General features: G+C 42.6%; 1 protein-coding gene across 1 annotated transcript in view; it reads left to right on the top strand.

The window, feature by feature from the left end:
* Window positions 1–5217: 5217 nt before the first annotated feature.
* Window positions 5218–21290, top strand: part of lpgat1 (lysophosphatidylglycerol acyltransferase 1) — a 44684-nt gene continuing 28611 nt past the window's right edge. Inside the window, exons 1-4 of the mRNA XM_080833056.1 lie at window positions 5218–5340; window positions 5594–5846; window positions 15423–15541; window positions 19692–19787. Coding sequence (XP_080689182.1) covers window positions 5609–5846; window positions 15423–15541; window positions 19692–19787 — 453 coding nt within the window. The 5' untranslated portion in view covers window positions 5218–5340; window positions 5594–5608. The remainder of the gene's footprint in view (window positions 5341–5593; window positions 5847–15422; window positions 15542–19691; window positions 19788–21290) is intronic.

The raw sequence follows: 21290 nt of genomic DNA, 5'->3' as shown, positions 1-21290 counted from the left end.
TGAGGCATTCAGTCAAGTTGCATGTGACATGGTCATTGAACAAACACTGAATCGGGACAGCAAGACTAAAGGTGGCATGGTTGGATTTACACTGAATAAAGGTGCTGTGAATCGCTGGGTTTTGGCACATTCAGATAGGGCTGCGATTTCAGAAGTGTGCAGAGATATGGCATGCAAAGTCGATGTCCAGCAGGAGAAGAAAGACCTTCACCATCCTCGGATACAGAATGACTCAGAGGCTGTGAGGAAGGTGTGCCATACTATTACAGCCATGCTCCACCCATTCAACTATGACCAGACACATCTAATCCACCTTGCATCAGGTATGGTACTTGGAGATGAAATCCAGAGTGACTTGGAGGGAGCATATCTAAAGGGTGCCAATGCCTACCTGTCGTTCAACAATGACAAAATAAACAAAGGCACAGGGTTTTTTGAACCACTGAAAACACTGCGACTGAAGACATTTGCCAATAGGCATAAGAAGGCCATTGCCACAAAAGTGTCTGGTGAGCTGATCAGCCTGCGAGCAAGCACCAAACTCTTCAACCGCTTGTTGGTCATCTCTAAAAACAGGAAAGTTGACTTGCGAGACTTGTTGTGCCATTCCCTTACACCAGTCCCAGCATCTCTGGGTACCATTGATGGCGTTAATGTCAAGACAGACAAGTCTTCTCTGATGCACTACCTAGAGCGTGAAACACCTCAAGCTGTGGTTAACCCCTTTCCTCCAGTAAATGCTCAAGATTCAGCTCTCATTCTGGATGCTATGGCAGTTATTCATGCTCAAACCAAACTGCCAACAACATTCATGGATTATGCAAATCAGCTGTTAAGAACGGTTGTTTCCATTGGAAAATCAATGCACTGTGCTCGGGTTGATTTTGTTGGTGACCGATATCCAGCCATCAGCATTAAAGCCTGTGAGCGTAGCCGCAGAGCAGTTGGTGGTGTTCAGTCATTAAGAATTGTGCGGCCAGACCAACCCTTACCCAAGCAGATGGTCAAGTTCCTTGCAGGCGGGGAGAATAAGGAAGCACTTTTGCAGTTCATTTTTGATACATGGCGCAGATCTGATGCACCAATTCCTGCAGGTATGGAAATATACATTACCCATGGCGAAAGGTGTCACCGCCTGCAACTTGTGGACACCAGTGTTGATTCTGAAGATGTGGAAGAGTTGGCAACAGACCAAGAAGAGGCTGACACGAGACTTATGCTGCATGCGTACCACGCTAGTGCAACATACCACAATGTTATTGTGCAAAGTCCTGACACCGATGTATTTGTGCTGTCATTGGCCAATGCTAGCCAAATGCCCAAATGCAACCTCTTCTTGGCAACTGGCACCTCCAGAACAAGCAGAGTCCTTGACATCACACACATGTCATCCAAATACGGACAAAACATATGTCATGCCATATTGGGCCTCCATGTATTCACTGGTTGTGACAGCGTCAGTGCATTCAAAGGCAAAGGGAAAGTGAAACCCCTTCGCCTGATGCTTGATTCGCCTGCTGCTGTAAGCATTTTTAAGCGTCTGGGTACTGATTGGAATCCAGATTATGATTTGCTTCAGGGAGTTGAGGAGTTTGTTTGTGCACTATATGGAGAAAAGACAACAAGCATCAATGAGGCTCGATACAATGTTTTCACACTGCTGTGCCGTTTCGAGGATGGTTTACCACCAAACAAAGATGCCCTTCAACTGCACACTGCACGAGCATCTTACCAGGCAGCCATACATAGGCGCTGTCTCAAGGCATGGATACAGGCACCCAGTCCAGTAGGCCATGGGTGGCAAATGGAAGGAGAGAGCATCTCATTCCAGTGGACATCAGGTCCTGTGGCTCCTCTGAGTGTGCTGCAGAGTGTCTCTTGCAAGTGTAAGAAGGGGAAGTGCAGTTCACGTACTTGTTCATGTCTTTCTGGTGAACTACCTTGCACTGACCTTTGTCGCTGTGTTGACTGTCAAAACAATGATGCAGAAGAAGATGATGCTGTGAGCAGTGGTGAAGATGACAGCGAAGATGATTTGTAGATGCGTGTAAATATGAAAGTCAGCCTCTTTATCGAATTTACTATTGACTGAGACTACCCACACAATAACTACTGTGTATGCCTTTTTTTGATTGTTCTCCGGTTATGGGTTTTACATACTGTACATGAGTGTTTTGCTTAGTTGTGACTGTTTCTGTATTGATGTCTCAATGTCAAATGAGAGATTATTTGCCCTGATCAAGACACAAGTTAAGATGGGAACATGTGTGTTCCAATTGAATAAAATTAATAAAACTTTAATTTTCTTTAATCTTTCTTTAATTTTTTAATTAATCTTCCATTCTTCAATCCTTGAGTCTAGATTGTAATGTATATGTATGCTGTTCTACAATATAACAATCAACTGTCATGTTTGGAGAAAAACATGGCTTGAAGTAAAGAAACGGTCCAAAACCAGCATTTGAAGTCAGTTTGAACTAGCCCCCTGCACCCCCCCCCCCCCCACACACACACACACACACACATACACACAGTTTTCAGTTTCATGGAAAATGTTGTTACAGAGCTATCTGTAAAATGTTATCACTGAACAGGAAAGAAAACTTTAAAACTCTGTTTCTAACCATAAATAAGCAAAAATGAATATAGCGCCCCTTGTGGTGGTCAAACGTGCAGGCTGACGCCGTGGCAACAGCCAGATTTGGATTCAGCACCCCCAAATTGATCAAGAAAACATGTTTTTAAGTTGCCACCAAACGGTCACAACGAAACTCACTTTCCAGATGAGCTATGATTTCTGGCCCGCTGCCTACTATGCAAGCAAGATGAAATCAGATTTCAACGTATTTCCAACTTTTCATGTTTGATTCTTAGACACTGCGACTGCGGACCTATAGTACCTATACCTATGCGGACCTATAATAGCTATAGTACCTTTACCTTTGCGGAACTATAATATAAATTTACAACTAGACTAACTAATTTTCTAGAACACCTTACAGCCCATGTTATACAAGATGAATTGATGAAATTGAGTCGAGCCAAAGCAAAAAGCACTTCTTCCTGTATTAGTAAGTATTTATAATTAGATATTATTTTGGCGCTGTCTTGTAAAGTATATTGCTTAAATGACCTAACTGGATTAAGGTAACTATACCTCAAGCTTAGGGCCTAAGGCATGAACGCAGATAGGTCCCCTCATGAACTAAACCCAATGTAGCCTAAATGCTCTTCGTTAGCCAGAAGCTTTTTCGTCATTAGCCTGTTTTAACATTTTTTGACCTGTTTAAATGCGAAATCGGGAAATCTAACCTATCACTGTTTGTCCATTAAGGGTGAGGAATGGAAAACACTCTGTGGATGTTTCGTTAAGCTAAGGAGCGGCGCCTGCGCAGATGTGTGCTCGCCCGCTGTTAGTGATGTCGTCATAAAGAGATTCTCCTCTGGTGGCTGCAGAGTCGAACTGATCATCCAATCGCTAATAACTGCAAAACTAGAGGGCTGACCAGAAAGCCAACATGCACGAAATTACACCTTAAAACGGGCCTCAATTTTGCTGCAAAATAAAGGAATGTTCTTACCTCTTTTGCGTTAACCCGTTTGGATTTAAGACGAAGGCAAAGCAAGGACTTATCAACTTTAAAGCCGAATGCTTTGGAACTATCCCTAGCTCATGCATCGATTGAATTATTCGCGTGCCATTGACTGAGAGACACTCTGTTTTATACATGATATCAAACGGGAATGAGGAATGTCAACGAGGCTATATTGACTACGCGCCGGCGACAGGAGAAAAAGAATTAGACTTGAAATGTCTGTCATAAAAACTTCATGTGACTCGACATACAACCATCTTTGGCCAGCTATTTAGCTGGCTAGTGTCATCGTCCGGCATTTGTACGGGGACAGTGAGACTGAGTGAGTAATGTAGACGGAGCTCGTTGGTGGCTATAGTGAAACCAGTGTAGTTCTCTCACCAGCGATTCGATGCTTGAAAATGTGTCACTCTGTAGCTAACCTTAATTGCGTTTGTCACATGCGGTGCAACACTGTCGAATAAATTATGTCACGTTTAATATTTAGCTAGCACAGTTACGGATATTTGCTATCATTCTCGATATAAGCGATTGCTTGATAGACATACCTCTGAAACAGCCCATATTATCGCTAGCTATCTCAATAAAATGATGAAAGAAAACCCCTATTGTCGTTAAGTCTGACTGCAGTGTATACTGAATTGTGTTTCATCAGCTAGATTAGTCTTATAGTTTCTTGTCTTGGTCATTTAGATTAAAGATGATTTTCGGAAGGTGTCATTGGCTTAGCTAACGGTAATGTTGGTGGCTAACCAGCCCGCTAGATATCTTGGAAACTTAATGGGGATGGATGGGTACCTAGCTACTACGTTCATAAACTGCTAACGTTATCCATTTATCTTGGTTGGCTAGCCAATGTTAATCTAGCAAGTTAGCAATCGAGTCAATTGGAGACCGTTATATCCCTAAATGGCCAGCAAGATAACCGTAACCCTCAAGCAGTCAATGCGAACATTTGAGGGATCGAATTAAATCTGATTAGAGTTTTAAGTTTGTCTTTGAGGTGGCCAAAGTACTGAATTGGATGGCACTTGCTGGCGAATAAATCCGAATGGATGCCCTGCGCCTCCAGAATAGCTAGCGCGAGGTTGCTAGCTATATTAGCTTGTTGGAAATCTCCTTTTTCCTTCGAGTGAAAAGCACATTATTTGGTGTAACGTTTATAATCATTTCGCAAATTGTATTGTCACTTGTTTATGAATATAATTTGTCAGTCAAAATGGGCGCGATCACAGTAAAATTTTCCCTGGCATCATTCTCACGAGTGGCCTGCGCATCATGGATTAAAAATGCGGGGCTCTGAAGGACGTGTTTTTTTTTTATTCATTTCAGAAGACAGCTGAATGTTTCGTAACAAACCCATAGAGAACTATTGTCTCACAAAATACTTTCTCCAGGCCATCACTGCGCAAAAGGCTCGGCAACTGGAGTAACAGCTTCATTCTGCAAACGTGCAGTGACCTAGCTTTATACCCTTGTATGAGTGACTAACTAGTAACAGTAACGTTATAAGTATTTGATTGGAGCTCCATCATATCTCTGGTTATCTGATCAATATCATTGCCAGGTTAGAAGCAGGTGACCAACTCCGCTGGCAACCATTCATAGCTGGCATGTTAAATGAGTTTATAGAAAGCTAGGATAACATTTAGTTGTGAGCGACCTCAGATAGCCTACATGGTAACGCTATTGAAGTCTTATAACAGAGTCACCGTTAACCCACCTCAAGGACCCTTCCTGAGAGGTAATGTTTTGCTTCTTTGGTCGTCTAATATCCAAACGCTCAGTATGAGTCTGTCATGTTACTGTCAGCTAATCAGTTCAGCTGAAAGGGGCATGACTAAATTAGGGGTATATTGTTCAGTTGGTAACAATAATATTACTGTAGATTGCCTTACATGGTGGTGCTGTTGTAAATTAAGTGTTTTCAGTAACTTTTATGCTCTCTCCACTGCTTTTCTTTTCTGTAAACTGCTTTCCCCCCCTTGTTCTAACAGGCAGGAAACAGCAGGATGGCATCCCTCCTTGACGAAGCCGGCAAACTGGGCTGGATTCTGTTCAAGGCGTTACTACGTTTCGTCTTCATGTTTTTAAATAACATTTTTGCTATCCCTTCCTATTGCCTCTACTTAATTATTTTGCAACCTTTGAGAATAATGGACAGTCGTACTTTCTGGCACATCGAAGGAGTAATGTTCAAGTGGTTGTTAGCGATGGTTTCCTGTTGGGGATGGTCGGCTGGCTACACAGGTGAGTGCTCCGCTGTTGCTGCATCATTTCTTTTTGCTTGTTTGGCTTTGAAACTCCTATGTTATCGGCCACATATGAAGTCCCAGTTTTAATGATGAATGGCCATAGAATGCATCTATTTTATTTACTACTTTCAATCATAAAAAAAAAACATTGAAAGCCTGCTGTATTTTGTTATTACAGTTATCTTCCCACCATCATGACAATTTGACTTATGCTTTCAGGATGCAGGCTTTCACAGCCAGGCTTTCACAGTCATGTAAACCTTATTGTGTATCCTTGAACAGGAATGTATGTTGTACCTACTGTCATTGGCTTGCTTATTAGAGGCATCTGTTATCTTACACGCAGTGTTTGGTTTCACTCATCCTGCTAGCAAAATGCTTACAAAATAGAAAAGTGTCTGGACATGATGACAACAAGGCTGGCTGTTAAATAATGCAGAGGTGTCTTCCTATGCAACACCAAGCTTTGGTGCTGTATATTTATGTCCTTCAAACTGTGCAGCAGTCATTGTTTTCAGTTATCTTGTGCTACTGTGGTAGCTGTGGGCTCATTATCTTATCTTGCATTAGAGATGTGGTAGTGGATGAGGAAGAGCAACGTTAGTAGTAGTTGTAATTACTTAGTGAAAGTCCTTTTGTGGTTGCAGTAGAGCTCGGCTAACATCTTTTAAGGATTTGTTTGGGTCAAGGGACAGCCCTCACCAGTTGTAATGCTGTCGCTGTTATGTGGGACCACTTGCAGTAAAGGAAACCCAAGCATGCTTCAGTGCATCCCAGCAGGAAGTAAACCTCTGATCCCGGCATTGCTGTCACCAGGCTCTGCCAGCTGAGTTAGAGGAACAACTGAGAGACTGAATGCAAACCTTTGGTGTGTGGTGGCTGCGACGGTCTTGGATTCTGCAGGATGGTGTGCGAATGAATGCTCTCCAGTTTCACGTTTTGCTCATCAATGAGAGATTCTGTTATTTACTTCTGTATCAGAATCAGACCCAGCTGCAGTCATCCATCGTATATATGTACCTATAAATCCTTTGTCTAGTATGCTCCGCCTCTAAATAGTGCTGCTAGTTTTTAACGTTGTGAAGATGGCCAACATGGCGTACAAATGTCTTCAAGAAGAAGATTGTGGAGGTTCAGTCTCTAACAGTTATTACATTACCAGGCTGTCTCTACACTCTCTGCTTTGTCACCATTGTGTAATGGGGTTGCACTCATGTGTATTCTTTACCTCTTCTCCTTGAGTCAAAATGGGTCTACAATGTTAAATAAAGTAGCCTACACCACCTCCATGCTTGGCTCTATGTCAGGGTCAAAGGGTCATAGACAGAAAGTAAAGGTGCAGCCTTATTCTTCTCACCGTGGATTGCTTTGGTTTCAAGATTTTTAGAAGTGAATAAATGTGATATATCTAACAGGGAAAACGGTCAACCTTTATTGTCTCTGACAGTGTGAGAGAATTTATTAGGCTATATGTGCTCCCACAGTAAATGCACAGATTCTTTGTAGTGTTTGTGAAAAGTTAATTAGACAATTTCACTTGAGATGCGACCTGATAACTGCCTTGAGCATCCATAGAGTCAGAGAAGTGTGTTATTGTTGGTCTCTTTCGCAGTCAGTCAGCAGTTGGTCTAGTCAGCAGTCAGTTACAGACACAGAGTAATGTTTATGATGCTGCACAGTCCAGGTATATCATAATGTGAGCTACCGTCACCATGGTGAATGGTCCCCTTTTGAGGAACTGCCCACTGTTTTGGAGCAAGCAGTGAGCTCATCTTTGGAGCGTGCTGTCTATGCTTCCAATCGCACTCTCTGAGAAAGGTGACCTTCACTTCATTCTAGTCTGAATAACAGGCATAGAGTTTAAATATATATATATATATATATTCCTCTTTCTCTCTTTCTATACGACTTAAAGTCAGAAGGTTCTGGCAAATCTAGAGCATTGGTTGTCGGGGGAGTTGCATTCTGGGAATGCAAACTCCCAGACTTGGTGCGGAAGAGGGTGTATATGCTCACGGGTGAATCACTGTCTCTAGGATACCGGGTAGGGATTCTCAAAGGCTCTTTGTTTCCTAGTCTCTACACACACACACACACACAAGCTAAACGGAGGTGGCATTGCCTTACTGGATGAATTTACAATGACACTAAGTTTTGTATTTACTTTTTAATTGCATAACATATAGAACCTATAATTACCAATTTATTGGGGTTTTAAAAAAAGAGATTGTCCTTTATTTTGAAGTATCCAGGTACTGGCATACGTAGGCCTTTAATCTGAAATGATGGCAGACTTTTTGATTAGCTATGGGGTTGGTTGACTTTTGAGCTCATTATTTATTGTTTTCATAGGCGTACTATATGAAACAAAACAAACCAAAACCACTCTATTGCTCCTTGTGTCGGAGACCCCAAGGTCATCCATACCACTCTTTCCTCTCCTCTCGTTTGGCTTTCCCTCACATTAACTCTCGTTCCTCGTGTTACGAACACCTCTTGTAATATTCTCGTCTCTCTTTCTCACTTCTCTCATTACACGCCTGCCCTTCGTTACCCATTCAGTTAATGTTGCTCTCCCCTCACTGTCGGTCACTCGCTTTCACCACCGTGTTACCAACTCCATTCATTAATCCTCCTCTAGTTTGCTTGCCACTCTAGTTGCATACTGTTCTCTCTGCTCATTTATCTTATTTGCTCTCCTCTCAGCCTTATACTTAGTGATCTGTTTAGCTGATTTGATTATAGTGTGTGTGTGTGTGTGTGTGTGTGTGTGTGTGTGTGTGTGTGTGTGTGTGTGTGTGTGTGTGTGTGTGTGTGTGTGTGTGTGTCTGTGCACTGACCTCACTAGTAGGCCTGCCCCTCTCTAATCAGAGCTGTCTGCCCATGCCAGTCTGCTTGGTCGGCACGCTCGCAACTTGTGGCTGGCATCCAGCCTGGCAGAGTCTGGCATGTGTCATGGGATAGGGGGTTCATCTTCCTGCTGCATTATCACGTGACACAGAGGGGGGGATACTGCAAGCTGGCTCTGTGTGTATGTTGGGCAGGGGAGGGGACAAAGAGGTGGGTGGTGATGGGAGTGTTACTGTAAACTGGCTTGAAGAGGTTATGTTATGAAATGAGAATCTTGGTTATCAAGTTTATTACTGCCCTGTTGCTTGGCACTGAGCTTCACACTGGCCTGTCATAGTAACACACACACACACACACAAACACAAGAAGCACAAGCTTTGCCTGTCCTCTCGCCTCTTTAAGCTGGCTGAGAAGGAGCTTTTCTGTGCTGTGTGTCATGTCAGGAGCATAACTGTGCATTGGGTTGTGTGTGTGTGTGTGTGTGTGCACACAGATCAGACACAGCTGCAAGCCATTGACCTGAGTCTATCCGTCACACTCCCAGGCCAGACAGGTGCCGTGAGCCATGGGGGCGGGGTTCAGGATTAGATTCCACCAATGGGCCAGCTGGAACAGTGATTTTAAGAGGACCTAGGGAGGCACGCACTCTCTAGAAAGCCTAATAAGATTTCAGGGGTTAAGGCAGCACAGGTCCACGTCAGCAATATGGTTACTACTGTCTTTATGTTTCCCTTCGGTTGGGGTGATGATTTTGCCATAGGTGGCTCTGCTGTCTGATTAGGAAGAGTTTCTTTATATATTCTTCTGTTATTTGTTAGCAGTGGGAAGACTAGGGTGAAATGTCCTGGCCTCAGTTTGTGGTCATCCTGACTAGTTCATTGGCCAGCATAACATTCAAACATTGATATGGACTGGGTTTGTTGTCCTGTCACCCAGAATGAACTATTAGCCATTGCGTGACTACTCCCCTCATTCCACTGATGTAATCTGGAGGAAGTGTGGTGTAATAATAGTTAAGTGAGATCCAGTCCTTCTGGTAGGAGTTATTCTGTTTTACTGAAGTCCCGCATTGCCACTCATAGAGACCCAGAGCTTGTAGTGTTTTACCGATTTAATTGCAGGAGTTGGCAGAAATCATTCTACAAACATCCCACTAAAGCACAAAAAACTGGGGATTGAGAGGATACCCCTCTGTTGTGTAATGTGTCGGTATGCATAAGGTCTATAACTAAACAAAATAAGGCCTAATGCTCCTGCTTAATAAAAAAGGAGCAGGGTTCAGGGTATTATGGGAGATCTCCTTTGTTTCTGGCATCTTCACTTGTTAACTTGATTTCGTGCGGGGGGGGGGCACTCTCCTTAACATGCTGGAAAGCAGGCCAGGTGTGTCCTGCCAGATCGCCAGTCACCAGAGAGGAAGGAAGAAAAGAGGGAGTGCAAGCAAACAAGAAAGATAATGAAGGAAGGAAGGGGGGAGGGAGTGAATGATGGAGGAGGAGGCGGCGCTGGGCCAGCAGTGCTGCCTTCAGTTAGGTGAAGAGTACAGAGGAAGAAGTGACCCACCACTAATGTCTTAAACCTTAGCTCTCCATTCTTCTGTGTTTTTTAAAGGGCAGTCCCTACAGGATCTTGCAAGGGTTTGTAGGGATTGTTGCGGCTAAAAGTGACTGAATTCGTGGCTGCAGGAATTATAAAATATTGCAGTGATTTTGAGTAAAATAAAATCGTAAATAAGGGTTACTTAGCTGTGGTTTTGAGTCACTTTTAAAAATATATATATTAGTGCTGTCAAACGATTAAAATATTTAATCGCGATTAATCGCATTTTTGTCATAGTTAACTCAAAATTAATCGTGATTAAATTAATCAAAATTAATCGCGATCACAAATTTTATCTATTCTAAATGCCCCTTCAATTATTTTTTTTCCATCATTTTTAATTTATTTTAATGCTGTTATCAACATGGAAAAGTGGATTGGCTTGCTTTAAGCAATGTTTTATTTTATTGAAAAACAACATTGCCAAACAGGGCGGTACAAAATAAAATTATAAAGTGCACATTTAAGATAAACATGGACTCAGCCTATAGTGCAGTTAAACCATGGCTTAATATTTTTTGCTGCCAGCTGCCTGTTGACATTTCCAGACAACAGTGAAGCTCGCTTCTTTTGCACAACACAACTTTTAAAGGTAAACTTTCTATTCAGAAGCTTTTTATCATCCATTTCGCTGTATCGCGCTCATCATTCACTGAAACGTGACGTTAGCCTACTACAAAGTTTGGGAGGGCAAAATAACGTTAATCTTAAAAAAAAAAAAAAAAAATATATATTATTTTTTTTTTTTTACATCGCGTTAATCGCGCGATAAAAAAATTAACGGTGTTAAAATGGGTTCGCGTTAACACCGTTAATAACGCGTTAAACTGACAGCACTAATATATATATAAATATATATATATATAGAGAGAGAGAGAGAATTATTTAATTCATTTTTTTATTATTAGGCTATTATTTATTTATTATAATTTTTTATGAAGTGTTCATCTGGATACTCGACCAGTGTTTTCTCCCTTGCGTTTCATCATTTCATCATCATGCCTATTTTGGCTCTAGAATCAGAATCCTTTGATTTGCCAAATGTACTCAAAATTTGATGAAGTGATACAGCACAGTGAAACAGTAAAATAGCAGAAAAGGAGAAAGTAGAAGAAGAAACATGATGGAACATAAAATAACCATAAATAAGAATACCCAAGCTAAGTACAAGAATGTGCACAAGTAAAGCATGAATGTATGCTACATTATGCTACAGATCGTACAGTCCTGGCAGGATGGTTGGGTCCATAGTAGAGGTTGCACTGTCCCATACAGTGTTCAGGTTTCTGATGGTCCTGGTCCTGATGGAGCAGAACTTGCGTCCGGATGTGATTTCCCTGATGAGTGAGAGAGTGAGCCGGTTGTGATTGGTCCATCACTATCCTACTGGCCTGTTTCCTGGCTCAGAACACTCACTGGCACCTGTTCCTGGCCTGTGAGCCAACTGGCTGTTCGCACAATGTGTTCAGTTCTGTGTTTGGTGGGAGGACAAGGAATACCACATAGTGATGGAGGAGGTGGGCACTCTCTCCATAGAGGCTCTGTAGAACTGGGTGCAACTTTAGAGATGTTCATTTTCTGGAACAATCTGAGGAAGTGTCCAAGGGGTGCACAGGGCAGATTGAGCTGTATGATGGTGGAGTAAAAGTGGTCCAGTTGATTACCGTCATGTGTAGCACACTTCACCAGCTGTTTGTAGTTCGGCAGTTCCCATGAGCAATTACACACGTTAAATTCAGACGGGAATTCTCTTGTGGAGGAGTATGGTTTGCACTCAATAAAATCTGATTCCAGGGTACTAGAGCAGTGTTGGTTTGCTTTCATTGCAGCCAAGAACCAGTTGTTATTGATGTAAAAACACATACCTGCTCCCTTTAATTTTCCACATGCCGCTGTATCCCGGTCAGCTCAGCTGAGATGGTATCCAGGTAAATCCTCAGCGGTGTCTGTGATTTCACAGAAGAAGTGAGACAGAGTTCCTTTGAAAGTCTTCCTTGCCAGTAAATTGATTTAACCATTGAGAGAGAGCGCACATTTGACTTGCAGATGGCCAGGATATGTGTGCGCCGTCATTCCTCCACTTGAGGAGGGCACCTACTCACTGACGCTAAACCTTTTGCTTCTGGGCCAGCAGGTCTACGCGGAGTATGCAATCACAGATTTCCTCTGATTGACTAAAAAAAGATGGAGATGAAACAATTGGCATTTATCCACTGATGGTTTAGCAGTGAATTCCGATCGTAGCTGTAGTAGATCGAGCGCTGAAAAACCATGACTCCCAGCTAGGAAGGCGGCGCCAGAATATATTTATTTTTATAATTCTTGATTGCCAGCCATAACCATTGCTAGCCATAACCATAACCAATTTATATATGCTTACCACATGGTCTGGTTATAATAATAGCAATGTTAACTCAGATTTGGAATGGCATTTATCCTCTCCTCTACACCTTTGACACAATTCCATTGAATTACATAGGCTTAGGCTACATACAGTCTTTTTGCATATGCTTCCAATTCTATTAGAATACTAGCAGGAATAACTATTAGCCTTTTTGCTTGGCACTGTTCTGTGTTTTATTTTTGTTGTTCTGTTTTGAAAATACATTTGCAGTCTCAGCGTGTGTCAACATGTCTCGGCGAGGCTAATTTATAATGCGCTGACACTCTTCCTTAAAGTCCCTGCCTGGGTCAGGCCCCATCCCCCTCCTTCTGTGAGGACCTTAGCAGGCCCAAAAGCTCTCTTTTTAAAAAACGTCTCTGTCTAGAATTATTCCTTTCTCTGCCAGACTGTTCGACGCGATTAATTCACTCCCTCTCCACCTTTTAGTTCTGTTTCTGTTTCACTTTTTCATTTTCCTGTCAGAGATCTTATTGAGTATAACTGTAGCCACGTTGACCCCAGTCAGTGTAGCAAACAATTGCTCTCACTATAGCAGATTAGCTTTAACACAATACGGCTTGTGTGCTGATGTTATTTTTTTAGCAGGGATGCTCTCTGGGTTAAAACTCTGTTCATTGTGTATGATTATTGACTTCAGGGTGAAAGTAGTTTGCTTCATTCTCATCTAAGTCAATGTTATTTTTAGCTTAACAGATATATATTGTTTGTATCGCTCACTGGTTATAACGCAGGGCATTTTTTTGAGTTGTGTGATGTTCTGTGCTAGGCCTACTGAGAGATCCTTTTAATTTAACACATTTCTGTCATTACAACCTCCTTCATGGATTGATGGAAGACTTGTTCAGCATGGGTGTTTCTTCTCCTTAGATCTGCTCTCCCTTGGCCATGCAATATAATTAAGTTCTGTCAGTCACGCATGTATCTTCAGAACTGCAGTAAACTTGGGTGTTAAGTGCATGTTTGCCATATTATTATCAATAACGATCAATAAACAGAGTTTATCTGAGCCCAGCAAGGGAGCAGATCAGATGTCCCATCTCCTAGCAACAGCCCAGGAGCTAGACCATAGATTGGCACACACTTTTTGTTCGCCTGCCCTTTCAAATTCCTGGAACTGAGAAAGAGGATCGGAACCAAGCCCAGGAACTGTTCCACGGGCCATAGAATCAGGCCTAACTGTGGAAAATCGGGGCTTCGAATACTGAACATGCCAAACTGATCTGGCATCATCTTTCACTGTTTGGAATTCTCAAACTGGATTCTGAAATGCATCTTGTACAAGTGACCTGGGATCAATATAAACCGATCCCGTTCCCAATCGAGTAGGATTATCGATGTCCAGTTTCCCACATGTCTCTTGAGAGAAAATGTTGTGTGCCCGTATTCGGCACCCAGAACTGATGCTTGTGTTTGGAACCCCTCTCTCAAACAATTTACCTGTAGTTCATCACTACTAAATCAGGCAGCCGAAAATGAAGGCCCAGCTGAGGTCTGCTTTTTTATTGTGTTTAATGATGTGTCTGTCAAACTCAAGGCATTTCTTCCTCTAGTCAGAGTTATCGGAGCAGATGAGTCAGTGCCCTAGTAGTTTACAAATAAGTAAAGAGTTAGTCAATTTGGTCACAAATGAATGAAACAATCGACTACCTCAGTAAACAAATAGTATAAAAAGTGTGTTGATATGTTTGAGGACTCCGGTTCTCCCTGGTCAAATTCAGTCACACAGAGGCTGTTCTTTGTGAGGCCTGGCAATAATTGCTTAAGGCTGTGTGAGATGCAATTGTTTTCGAGGTATAGTTCAAGGAAGTGGACTTTTGGCATGGTTAGAAATGTTACCACGAACACTTTCATTTCTGCTTCATTGGAAGGTAGTATTAATATAACAGTAGTAACCTCATGCTTCCTGTCCCCTTAAAACTTCAGAGCTGCATGCAACATAACTGACACAAATCCGACATTAAGGTTTTTTATTCGAAACACTTTACATCCACTGTCAACTGGTCATTTGGTGTAAAAGCCAGAACTAGATTAATTTCAATTCAATTCAATTCAATTCAATTCAATTCAATTCAATTCAATTCAATTCAATTCAATTCAATTCAATTCAATTCAATTCAATTCAATTCAATTCAATTCAATTCAATTCAATTCAATTCAATTCAATTCAATTCAATTCAATTGTTATTCATATAGGGCCAAATCAATCAAATTATCTCAATGAGCTTTACAGAACCCAGAGCCTGATCTCCCTTAGAGCAAGCACAATGGCAACAGTGGCAAGAAAAAAGGAAGGAAGAAACCTTAAGCTGAACCTCACCACATAGGGGGGAGGTGGGGGTGATATATCGCAAACCGGTGTTTGAGCAAGAGCAATGGCAATAGCCACAAACCTCATATTTGGTTTTATTCAGGATATCCAATGGCTTTTTTTGGTCTGTTGGTTTCAATGTCATTGTAACTGTTGAATTAAAGATGACAACTCATCTTCTCTTGCTTCTTCTGGTAATTCCCATAACCATGTGAGATCATTGCTGTGGTTCCTGTACTTCTGGGCAATGGGACGTATCATTATGTTCCCATCAGCTCTGCATTTCATTGACCTTCTGTGCAGCCTCATACTGTATGTGAGGTACACTGGAGAAAGGCTTCGTCTCAAGTCTGTTTCTTGTGAAAGTTAATGGCTCTAATGTAGGTGCTCTGGTCTGTGTGCCTTCTTAGTGACAGAATGGGGAGACGACGTGAAGCCCATCTCGGAGGAAGAGGCCATGGTCATCGTCAACCACCAGTCCACCGGAGATGTCTGCACCCTCATGATGTGCCTGCAGGACAAGGGGATGGTAGGTAGACAGGTGCTCATGGGATAGCTGTGTGCCTCTAGGTGCGTCGAGCTCACTTGCAAATGCACTTTGTTGACACAAAGGGCTGGTCAAGGGGACTCGTTCACACTTGGTCCATTTTGCTGGTCGGAAATTAAGTGTGATTATACCCCCCTCCTCACTCCTTTCACATCATATTATTTGGTTGCGAACCATGGTCCATTTATGTCAACACGTAAGGAACATGCCACTTTTATTGATGTCTCTGAGCAAAGACTCAAAGTAAGTAAGGCAAAATTGAAAGCTGTACACTATTTGTTTTTTCTTTTTGTTAATTTGGTCATTCCCGCACTGGAATAAACGGTGGTAGCTGCTTGGATAAGGAGGTTTTTGCGGAGCCAGCTGGCAATGCGAGATGAATTTGCAGCTTTGCCTGCAGAGTATACCCACATACCCTCAATCATGAATTGCTACGTCACCTTAGCTTCTAGTCACTGTTTTTAAGACTGATAGCATTTTAGAAAATTGCAGTGAACAGTGATTCCTTTTTGTGGGAGACTTTGGATCCATTAGTGGTCATAAATAGCGTTTACTACCTGGTGTAGATCGTATAGCTTTTACATTTGAACTGGAGTTCAGGTAAACCGTAGCCCAGACTACAAAAAAATATGGACTTTCCAATTTTCTTCCAATGATAAAAGGGTATACCATGTTTTCCTTTTAGGTCCTTGTTGGGAGGTGGATAGGTGGGTCTGTGTATTTGTGTGTGTGTGTGTGTGTGTGTGTGTGTGTGTGTGTGGAGAGTACTGTTCCCTCTCTTTTGTGTACAAAGAGTAGACCAAGCCTAGGCCACCTTAATGAGCATTGACTTAAGCAGGGGTGTGTTTGCCCAAGATAAGCTATCGAAGCCGTTCCTCGTTGTGCTCGTCAACTGATGGCCGTTGCCAGACAAGGCTGAAATAAACCAACAGCTCAGATTCTAATGATTAATTAAAGGAGGGGAACTCCAAAAGATTACTCTGTGCTCTTGAGTTAATTCCTTCCAGTGCACTCACTGGGGTCATTAAGGGGCCATTTCCCCCATCAGACTTCAGCTGCCATCTTGGATGAAGCTGCTGGAAGTGCTACTTTAAAAAAATACTTAAGCATTTAGACCCTCATGGTCATTGCGAAAATAGATGCCCTGGAAATTAAACAAATTGCCACTACTACTGTCATTAGCCCTGGAAATAGTGACTCTAGTTTCTACATGGTCTTGATTGAAGGAATCAAATGTGTAGCTTGTAACATGTACAGTATTTAAGTTCTTATTTAAGTCTTTACAAAAAAATAACCTTAGTTTTTAACCCCAAATTAGTTCCTTCCAATTCCTGAAGGCTTTTGACCCATGAAACCAAGTTTGGCTTTTCTGTAAAGTTGGGTAATTTGCCTTGCATCTCTACTCTGAGTACTGCTTATCTTTGTGATCTGCCACACACACATACACAAAAGTCTGGCCTGGCCAGGGCTTGCGTGTGTCTTTGGGAATTCTGTGCTCAGCCCACATACTACCCAGATCATTTGCCTATTTGGAGGCTGGATGTCTCCATTGTTGTTGGCCCATAAATATGAAGCACTCCCACCCCCCCACCTCCCTAATCCTCCCAATTTGATCTTGCCCCTCCATCGTCAGTGAAATGAATTGAATTTGTTTTGTCGGGCTAGATGCAACACTTTAAAGCAACCACACATATAAAAGGGCTCTAAACTTGCATAGGCTTGGGGCAAAGAGGAAAGTTGGTTAGGTCTCTGCAGCCCTTTACAGTTTTTGTTTGTCATGTTACATTTGCGCATTTGTATTTAAAGGCACCCAGTGCAACTTTCGAGGCTTAAAAATAAACATTCAATTTCTAGTCTTTTTTACACGTAGTAAGTTTCAATAACTCCATATGATTACATATCGACATTCAAGGAGCAAAGTTAAGACGTCGTTGTGTGGTGAGAACTGAAAATCGATAACGACAACAATCGCCGCCATTTTCTTTATTTTTTGTTACCTACAATAAATAAAGCAGGATTCCAGTCAATGGAAAAATGGCCTCTCCCCACCGGCGATTGTTGTTGTTTACGATTTTCTATCAGTTCTCATCACACAACAACGTCTCATCTTTGCTCCTTGAATGTCGATATGTAATGGTATGGAGTTATTGAAACTTACTACGTGTAAAAAAGACTAGAAATTGAATGTTTATTTTTCATTGAATGTTTATATAAAGTTGCACTGGGTGCCTTTAAGGAGGTGCCCTATCAATATAAAGTTATTAGCTATTTTTTCTAGTAGTTGTTAGGCATCTTGAATTTCTCTTGATGGTCAAAGCCAACCTTTAGATGAAAGTGTATTGAGGAAATTGTGTCATGAATCAAAAATGTCTACTGGTTTGGTAATATTCAGCCCTAAACCTGGCCATCACTGCGGGTTCTTTTGATACACCTCGCAAAGTGCTTTATAGAAGCCTAATACACTTGATCTTAATAGTGCACTTGTGTGCTCATGCTCAAACACAGAAGTCTGATTTTGAAGTAGCTTTTGATACATGCTTCTCTTCTCAGTGTTTGACCTACAGTGATGCTCAAATCCCTCTGTCGTTGAGTGGCAAGCGCCCAAACTCCAGAAGGCCTTGGCCCTGGGTATCAGGTGCCCGTGCCTGGCTTGGCTTCAAAGGCCAATCGATGCCTTTACGTAACACAATTACAATCTGGCTTGGGACTCGCGCACAACAGACTCCAGCTCAGTGCAAGGTTCTCTTTGATCCACATGCTTCACAGTTACCCTCAAAAGGATTAAGTTCCACACCCCACCCCTGCCCCCTCTCTCACAGATTGTCTCTCTTGTACACACCCAGATGAAATCAGTCAGTACGTTTACATGATGGCATAAACCCGATTTCGGCTAAAGCCCGGCTTCTCTATCCATGGGGGGTTAACTGCGTTATATCACTGTACATGGCAGTGACAAATCCAGATCTTGGCCGCGTCAGTTCAAATCAAATGTGGAATGTTTACAAGCGGGCATCTGCTACCGTTGATTACACAGTAAATACGTTGTGAAATGAAACAAAAAGACATCACAGTTAAAGTTGTATTAGTATTGATTGATTCACATCGATATGAATGGATGACATGACTAACAAGTGGTGGAAAAGTAATATGAAAATATTTGTTCAGTGAATTAGCGTGTTACAAGTGCGCGTTATCCGATTTCCAACGTATTTCGATCACTTATCTGGGGGTGTAAATCTGATTTCAGTCGGACACACGAAATCTAGATTTGGTGAGTTACATGAAATGGATCTTTGATTGAAACCCGACAACGCCCGAAAACTGGACACATGTAACCGCACTGACGTGTGATGGTTGTGTGGGCTTTAGTATCAATCAGAAAGATCATGGTTTGTTGAGCGCCATCACATACATTTTACGAATCAAAATGCCTGGTTGGGCTTCAGTGATGGTACAGACAAGGTGTGCGTGCATGTGGTGCAGTCACTGCAGTGGCAGCTCTGTTCACATCTATGTCTATTTTGCATTCTGAATGGAGAGGTGTAGTTGCCATAAGGCAGTTAATCACAGTGAATGGCTGCTTTGTCAATCAGTAGCAGCAAAAAGAGCATGGCCTGGGATATCCTACCCCCCAGAGAGGGCAGACCTTGGCTGTGTGGCTGTTTGGGGCTCCGCAGGCCCAGGGCCAGCGTCATGAGGGTCTTTGTGTGTTATGTTTGGGTGTGTTTCAAAGTGAGTGTGTGTGCGTGTGTGGTAGAAGTTGAGTTGCTAGTCTTCAGTAGCTGTCAGGAGAAGTGAGGCCGCTAATGTCACGGTGCCAAGGGAGGTAGTGACTCGATCAGCATGAGCAGCTGCAGCCCCGGTTCCTTTGCCCCAGAGCAGGCTAGCACCTCATGGGAAACCAAGGACAAAGCTAACACTCGCCTCAAAACCTGCCATCAGCAGAGTCCGTGCTCTGGCAGTGCAGATATGATGACCGCTCATGAACAGATTCTTTGTTTCTTGTTTTCCTTATTGTCCTCCAGCCTGTGTTTGAATTTAGTGTGTGAATTTACTGTTATCAGGTATATGCAAACCAATGATGACCCAACATGAGTACTGGTCTAACTGTGTGTCCATTGTTCCCTTTCAGGTGGTGCGGAAGATGCTGTGGCTGATGGACCACGTGTTTAAATACACAAACTTTGGTGGGGTGTCCTTGATCCATGGAGATTTTTTCATCAGACAGGTAAACGACACTCAACACCACCCAACAAATTATCCTTTCTGAAGTGGGTTAACCAGCAAGTGCCTTGTGTGATCAAGTTCATCTCACTCTGTGTGGTTTCTGGAGCACTGTAAGGACCAAACAGTGGATGGCTTAAATATTAGCTGGTGCTATTATGAGTCCAAAAAGTTATTTTCTGTTGGATGCTGTGGCAGAGGACTGGCATTGCCTTTAAGTAGCAAAGTTGTAGTAAACTGTGGAAATATACACAGATGCTCACTTATCAGAGCACAGGGTGTGTCAGTTTTTCATTGGTTGTCAGATGATTCTTGGCAAGGGTAATTTTACAGTGTTGGCTGAGGTATGAGCTGTTTGGATTAAGCCACGTCAGTTTTTTCCAGTATCCAGGAGGTTCATTTTAGTGCATTAGACCACAAGCCTAATATAACACTGCGTTTGCAATAAGAACAGTGCCTTGGTGTCATTAACAGGAGACGTCTGGTTTTGGTGGAAGCTTTAGCTGTTATGCTAACAGTGCTACCCGTATGTGACACACCTTGTGGCCTCAGTAATGAATAATTAACTCAGTTGATGAACCTTTCACATTTGTCTGAGGTGAGGTGCTAACTGTGGGTAACTTTGTGCCAAAGCCATGATAAATTCAACTGAACAGATGACGCTGGATTGGGTCTAAGGTCTCTTAGCATGCTAGCCCTGGCTAAACTGCCAGTGCTCTTTTGAGGCCTCTGGACTAAAAAGCTATTCTGTGCTAGTCTAGCCTGAGGTGACCAACTGGTCACTGATTGGTGTGGGTGAATCAGGAGATCAGCAGCTCAGTTTATGGGGTGCTGGACTGCAGCGGTTATCTTTGGATTAGATTAGATTAGATTAAACGTTATTGCCATTGCACAGAGTACAAGTACTGAGACAACGAAATGCAGTTTAGCATCTAACCAGAAGTGCAAAAAAGCAGAAAAAGTGGTAGAAGCTATTTCTGAACTTGCTGGTCTGGGAATGGTGGACCCTGTAGCGCCTCCCAGAGGGGAGGAGGGCGAATAGTCTGTGGTGGGGTGGCGAGCTGTTGACGATGATGCACACCCTCCGCAGACATCTCTTGCTCTGGACAGCCTCAATGGTGAGGAGTTAGGAACCGGTGATGCGTTGGCAGTTTGTTACCACTCTATGTAGTGTTTTCCGGCACTGGTGTGTATTCTTGACCAGGGTTGAGGTGTTGAGTGTCCAAGAGAGGTCCTCAGAGATGTTGACACCCAGGAACTTAAAGCTGGTGACACGCTCCTTCCGTCCCGTTGATACGGATTGGGGTGTGTGTGCCACCTTTCTTCCTGAAGTTCACAATGAGCTCTTTGGTCTTCTTGGTGTTTACAGCCAGGTTGTTGTCGGCGCACCACTCCACCAGGTGCTGGACCTCTTTACTTCTCTGTAGGCTGCCTCATTGTTGTCGCTGATGAGGTCAATCACCGTTGTGTCGTCTGCAAACTTGACAATGGTATTAGAACCATGTAC

This window comes from Sprattus sprattus (genome assembly GCF_963457725.1).
Source record: "Sprattus sprattus genome assembly, chromosome: 2".
Classification (NCBI taxonomy): domain Eukaryota; kingdom Metazoa; phylum Chordata; class Actinopteri; order Clupeiformes; family Clupeidae; genus Sprattus; species Sprattus sprattus.
This window is presented reverse-complemented; position numbering and strand designations above follow the sequence as displayed.